The 6,000-nt window shown below is 31.5% G+C and overlaps 1 protein-coding gene across 1 annotated transcript; it reads right to left on the reverse strand.

Annotated features, from left to right (window-relative positions):
• Window positions 1–1,001: 1,001 nt before the first annotated feature.
• On the reverse strand, window positions 1,002–3,936 carry LOC145097436 (pyridoxal kinase-like). The gene is made up of 13 exons (XM_079034997.1): window positions 3,667–3,936; window positions 3,448–3,556; window positions 3,013–3,106; window positions 2,803–2,907; window positions 2,596–2,679; window positions 2,424–2,497; window positions 2,252–2,316; window positions 2,106–2,169; window positions 1,945–2,010; window positions 1,735–1,791; window positions 1,538–1,582; window positions 1,348–1,401; window positions 1,002–1,209 (listed from the first exon to the last, which is right to left on the reverse strand). Exons 1-13 carry the CDS (start codon window positions 3,741–3,743, stop codon window positions 1,069–1,071), a joined length of 1,035 nt encoding a protein of 344 aa, XP_078891123.1. The 5' UTR covers window positions 3,744–3,936; the 3' UTR covers window positions 1,002–1,068.
• Window positions 3,937–6,000: the final 2,064 nt, after the last annotated feature.

Consider the following 6,000-nt stretch of genomic DNA (forward strand, 5'->3'; position numbering starts at 1 on the left):
ACTCTTCATCTCCATCGTCATCATCTGAGGCCCCTCCTTGTCTGTCGTTGAATGTGAAAACCACTGTCAGCTATCTTCACCAAAGAGGACGTACTAACGGACAAAAAAAGACAAAACTCTAAGTTTTTTAGAAAAAAAAATTTGAATCAACGGAAGAAGCTCGTCGGTGAAAATGACATTCACTGATCTTCAAATTTTAAACACGGTGCCGCAACCGAATCTTAACCCGGAAAATTTAAGCACATTTCTAAAAATTCAACAAGTTCTCGAAAAATACCGCAACTAGATTCTATGGTTTTTATGTTTTTTTTAGTAATTCAGGTTAATTTTCTATGTTTTTTGTGTTTTTTAGTAATTTAGATTTAGGTTTCTATGTTTATTTAGTAATTTAGCTTTAATTTTCTATTTTTTTAGGTTTAATTTTCTATGTTTTTTAATTAATGTAATGTGATTTTAATTAATGTAAAATATTTTATTATGTTTTAAATTATGGTTTTTTATTTAATTTAATCATAAAAAAAGAATATTGTGGATTGGTAACCATTTCCAATGTCTAATGAATCGGTGAAACTGGCACTGAGTTAGTAGCACTTCTCTGATAGTTTGGCTGTAACCACTCCCCACAGTCTTATTTATCGAAATATGACGTAACGACCAACCATACATATCATTTGATTGTTGGTTTGGCCAAACTTGTCCTATAGTCACAAGTGGGAAACAATTGATCGAAGGTGCTTCCCATTCGACATTATTGTTGTACTATTCGAAAAACAACATTTTTATAAGATTGTGTGCTCTTTACTCTAAACTTGACCATGTCTTAATATATTCTACAAAGTACGCAAAATTTGTTTTGGTGAGAGAGCAACCAAATCATTATCTATATATTTATAAAATCTCACAGCAATTCTCCATTTAATTAAGTAATGATATATCTAAGTTGGAGTGAGGCATAACATTACTCTAAGATTCGACACAATACTTTGTACTTAAATCACAAATTATCTAAAAATTCTAGTTTGATTAAACATAAAACATTTGAAAATTAATAATTGTACATATATGCATTTAATCATATAACTGAGAAATATATTTAATTTGTGGGTTTCGAATATCATCTTGACTTTGAATCAATCTAATCTCCAAGCTGCTTGACTGTGGATCATACCCTGCCTTCTCATAATCCTCTAATGTTCGACTCAAAACAGCCTGTAAATATTTCACACACCAAATAACACATGCTTAAACAACATAAATATATTAAAAAAAAAAAAATCAATTCGAATTTTTTCCAAAATATATATACTATAGACATATTAAATAAACCACAATAAGCACATGACATACTTGTAAGCTTGATACAGCAAGTTCTGCTGCTTTGTCTAGGTTTTCAGGATATTTCTGAAGAAATTAAAAAAAAAAGGTCTTTAAGAAACCAACATTTAAAAAATAAATAAATAAATAAATAAAAATAAAAAAAAATTGATGAATAATGAATTAATTGTCATAAAAAATAAATGCATTAATTAGTAATTACATTGCTCCATCCAAGTAATAATGCAGTCATCAAGTCTCCTGTTCCCTGTAACCAGATAGACACACAGATAGATAGATAAATAGACAGATAGACATATATAAAAATATATATATATATATATATATATATATATATATATATATATATATATATATATAGAGAGAGAGAGAGAGAGAGAGAGGGAAGAAAATATATACTGTGAAATATGCAGGGATTTTAGGGATAACAATCTTGAATTGGAGAGGAGATTGATCCTATAATATTTAGAATTTAAATATTAAGAAATAAAAAGAAAGTTGTAAGCACAAGAAAATTAACAAAAAAAAAAAAAAAAAAAAAAAAAAAAAAAAAAAAAAAAAAAATCAGTTGCTATAACTTATAAAGATTGATTGAATTTGAATGTGTACCTTTTGTTTCTGATGACTTCCAATTAGAAGAAGATTGCCATCTATGGATATGCTAGTTATCACAACCTGAGAAAAAATAAAAATAAAAATTAGATTCTAAAGAAAATAAATAATTCAAAAATAATAATAATATAAATAGCAGAGAGAGAGAGAGAGAGAACCTTTGATGGGCCAGCAGCATGAAGATGCCTGCATGCTTTCCTCCCATCTTGCTCAGATGCAATTCTGCAGAAGGTTAAATATGTCAATTTACATGTCCAACAAATTAATAAAATTTTGAGATTTTGTGTGTTGAAATTAAAAGTACTTGAATCCAGTCAACTGTTCAGCTTCAAACTGATTGGGAGTCAACATTGAAGCAATAGGGACAACCTAAACATGAATTACAAAAAGAGTCATTGTATATATAAATAATCAAACTTATTACAATATATATATATATATATATATATATATATATATATATATATATATGTTACCTTTTCGCGATATACTGACACCAATTCTTGAGGGACATACAACTTTCCTTCATCACCCATCACTGGATCACAAACTGATAAAAGAAAAAAAAAAAAAAAAAAAAAAAAAAAAAAACTACAGACATTATATTTATATACTTCACAAAAAAAATGCTAAAAAATGAAAACTTACCATATGTAAGATTAGGATTAATGGATCGAAGCTTTTTAACTACTTCTAATACATTTTCCAGAAAAGAAACTGAACCAATGTAACCTGTAATTGTAAATGCATCAATAAAATTATTCAAATATTGAATCAAAATTTCTTTTAAGTTGTTAAAGAAAATGTTTTTTTTTTTTTTTTTTGTATTGGAAAAATGATTAACATAGAAAATACCAGTCAATAGATGTGTGTAGTGTAGTAGATTATTGGCTTCTAGGCCTTCTATTAACTCCCAAAGTTGTTTTCCATTTAGAACTTGTCCTTTGAAAGTTGGGTATCCTGTAAAAATCTGTTGTTGTTTAGTCATGGATAGATTGAAATTGACGAATATGACCCTGAATGTTGGGGTGTTTAATGAAGTAAATAAAAGAACCCTAAACTTGCCTGTATGATTTGAGAATTGCACTGACATAATCGGATCAACATCATAACCTAGTAATTGGAGTGGAAAGACAGCAGATTTATTGCCAACATAACCCTAGATCACAAAAAATCAAATATATGATCAAAGGATGATTGAGAATTGCTTTATTGAAGTAATTGCTTGTTCATATTCAACTCAGAGCTAAGAAAAACATATTGCAGGATAATTATGATTTCATACTTTCTAGGCAATTATGCTACTTTGTGAAAACATGGCATGTTGGCTTAAGATGATGAACATGCAAAGTGTTGTACACAAAGCTACAGTTGTAATCAAAATCAACTAATTTCCTGATTTTGATCGGACACTGAAAAGCTGTAATCTAATGCCAATTTCCGAAAATTCAAACATATTCGCAATCAAAGGGGAGGGAGGAGACGAAAAGTAGAACGAACCTGAACAGTGTGAGACTGAATGCTGAGAACCCGACCCGTTTCCGATGGTAAAGCTAAAGATAGGATTGGAGGTGCCATTTTTCGCGAATCCTTCTTCGAACTCCTAGCCCTTCAATTCGAATCCATTCACACACACACACACACACAAAGAATGAATCAATTACAATACGCACAATCAGTTTAAATCAACAAAATGTACAGATAAAACTTCTTCTTCACCTAAAATAAGATAATCTTCGGAATGCGATCGATTCAGAACGGAAATTATTGTACAATGAAGTCTGTAATCTAATCATAAACCAAAGAAGACGATACACGAATTAGCACTAAACAGTTAACATCAACACTTTCGAATTATGTTGAGAACTTTGCTTGTAAACTAAATCTAAAATGTTCGCAAATTTTCATGGAAAAGGACGAAGAATTTTGTATCGTCAATCTGTGTTCATACGAGATAAGAATAAGATAATCGACCTTGAAGGTTTTTAGGGTAGCAAAGTCAAAGTAACTAAGTAAGAGGGTGGGTTTGAATTTTGAAGTCATTTGATGTAATCTCCAAATCAAAATTATAATTTGGATATGAGTATATTTAGAAATAGAAGTTTTTTTAGTTTTTTTGAGGGATTTTTTTTTAATACATATTAGGTAACTAATTTTTTTAAAAGTGTTCACATATGATTATTGTGACCGCCTGTAGCAGGTTACATCCGGTCATAATTGTCATATGTGAACATTTCCAAGAAGTTCATTACGTGCACAAAAAAAAAGATAGTCACCCAGATATCAACACACCGAAAAGGTAAAAGTAAATTACACGAATGGTCCCTGTAGTTTGGGTAATTTATACGTTTGGTCCCTAACTTATTTTTTAATTTGGATAGTCTTTACTGTTTATTTGTGTTGTGTGTTTGGCCCTTGTCTTACCTCAAAAGACTGTTGTGCTGTTTTTCTATTTATTTTTTAATTAATTTTCTTATTTATTTATTTATTTATTTTATATATTTTAAAAAAATTAATAGACATCACATATTTGTATCTCCTCACCCTAAACCTGAAATCACATATTTGTTTCAGGTTTAATGTGAGGAGATACAAATATGTGGGGTCTATTAATTTTTTAAAATATATAAAATATAAATACATAAATAAGAAAAATAATTAAAAAATGGCACAACAGTCTTTTGAGGTAAGACAAGAACCAAACGCACAACAAAAATAAACAGTACGGATCATCCAAACTAAAAAATAAGTTAGGGACCAAGCGCACAAATTACACAAACGATAGGGACTATTCGTGTAATTTACTTTTACCATTACGGTTTGTTCACATCTGGGTAACTATCTTTTTTTGTACACATCTAGGTAACGAACTTTTTGGAAGTATTCACATATGACCATTATGACCAGTTATGACCGGATGTAACCTGCTACATCCGGTCATAATGGTCATATGTGAACACTTCTAAAAAGTTTGTTACCTAGATGTGTACAAAAAAAAAGATAGTTACCCAGATGTGAACAAACCGAAAAGTTAATTACTTTATTAAGTCCATTTCCCGAGTATATTACGTATAATACATCTTTTGTTCTCATTTTGTAAATTTGACACCATTGATTTTAATAGTTGGAAACTTTATACATTTATATTATTTTTTTGTCTTTATAGTTTTTTACGTAACTATAAACTTTAGTGACTAATTCTTTAAATACCTGGAATTATGCTTTAAACCCCATTAATTTCTCCATCGTCCTCAGTACGCTTGGCCTCTTTCGTTTATGCATATCCACGCTCATCAACTATAACACTAACATCGAAACCACCATAGGTCACTCCCATCACCATGGATCTTCTGTCATCCTGTAACATCCCGAGTTCAGGAGTGCAAGTTCAGGGTTCAAAATGTAAATGTGAAGGGGCAACTCGGCGAGTCCATGAGTGGACTCGGCGAGTAAGGTCTCGACTCTGGTCGCGTGTTAAGTGGCCAACTCGGCGAGTCGGCGGCTGGACTCGGCGAGTTGGTGCTGAGTGGAGAAAACCCTAATTTCTGAGGATGAGCCCTATTTAAAGGACATTAAACCCTCTCCTCAGCCTCTTTACCCTCTCTTGAAGTTCAGAAAACCCTAAGGCGCGTTTGTGAGTGGATTAAGAGCTTTTGAACCTTGGAGAAGAGATTTTGGAAGAGATCTTGGAGAGTTAAGAGGCTTGGAGCAAGGGGATTTGCAAGGATTCGGATTTCTCTTCTGTTGGAGCTTTCTTTTGAGGTATTACTTCGTTTCTTGGGCTGTTATCTTCTATATTCATCATTTTTGGAGCATTTGGAAAGAATAGCTTGTGGTTTTGTGAGTTGGAGGTTAGATCTGAGGTTGCTACCTCAGATCTGGAATGGAGGAGGTCTAGAGAGCATTAAAGTCCCTGTTGTTGAATGGTTGATGAAGCTCTTTTGTCCCAAACCCAAAACCTAGAGTGTAAAATGCCTAGATCTCTTTGGATTCACGTAAAGTTTGCCACTTTACGTGATGAATGGGTTGAAGAAGGGTAGATCTATGTTTTGG

Source organism: Lactuca serriola, chromosome 4, assembly GCF_051521515.1.
Source record: "Lactuca serriola cultivar US96UC23 chromosome 4, Lser_US96UC23_V15, whole genome shotgun sequence".
Classification (NCBI taxonomy): domain Eukaryota; kingdom Viridiplantae; phylum Streptophyta; class Magnoliopsida; order Asterales; family Asteraceae; genus Lactuca; species Lactuca serriola.

Bases quoted from the DNA above. Each gene is read 5' to 3' on its own strand.
- LOC145097436 (XM_079034997.1), bottom strand. From the start codon at position 3,743: ATGATTAGATTACAGACTTCATTGTACAATAATTTCCGTTCTGAATCG. The intron at 2,011-2,105 runs GTTCTCTCTCTC...ATTTTTTCTCAG, and splicing joins ATGCTGCTGGCCCATCAAAG to GTTGTGATAACTAGCATATC. The intron at 1,583-1,734 runs GTATATATTTTC...ATCTGGTTACAG, and splicing joins AAATCCCTGCATATTTCACA to GGAACAGGAGACTTGATGAC.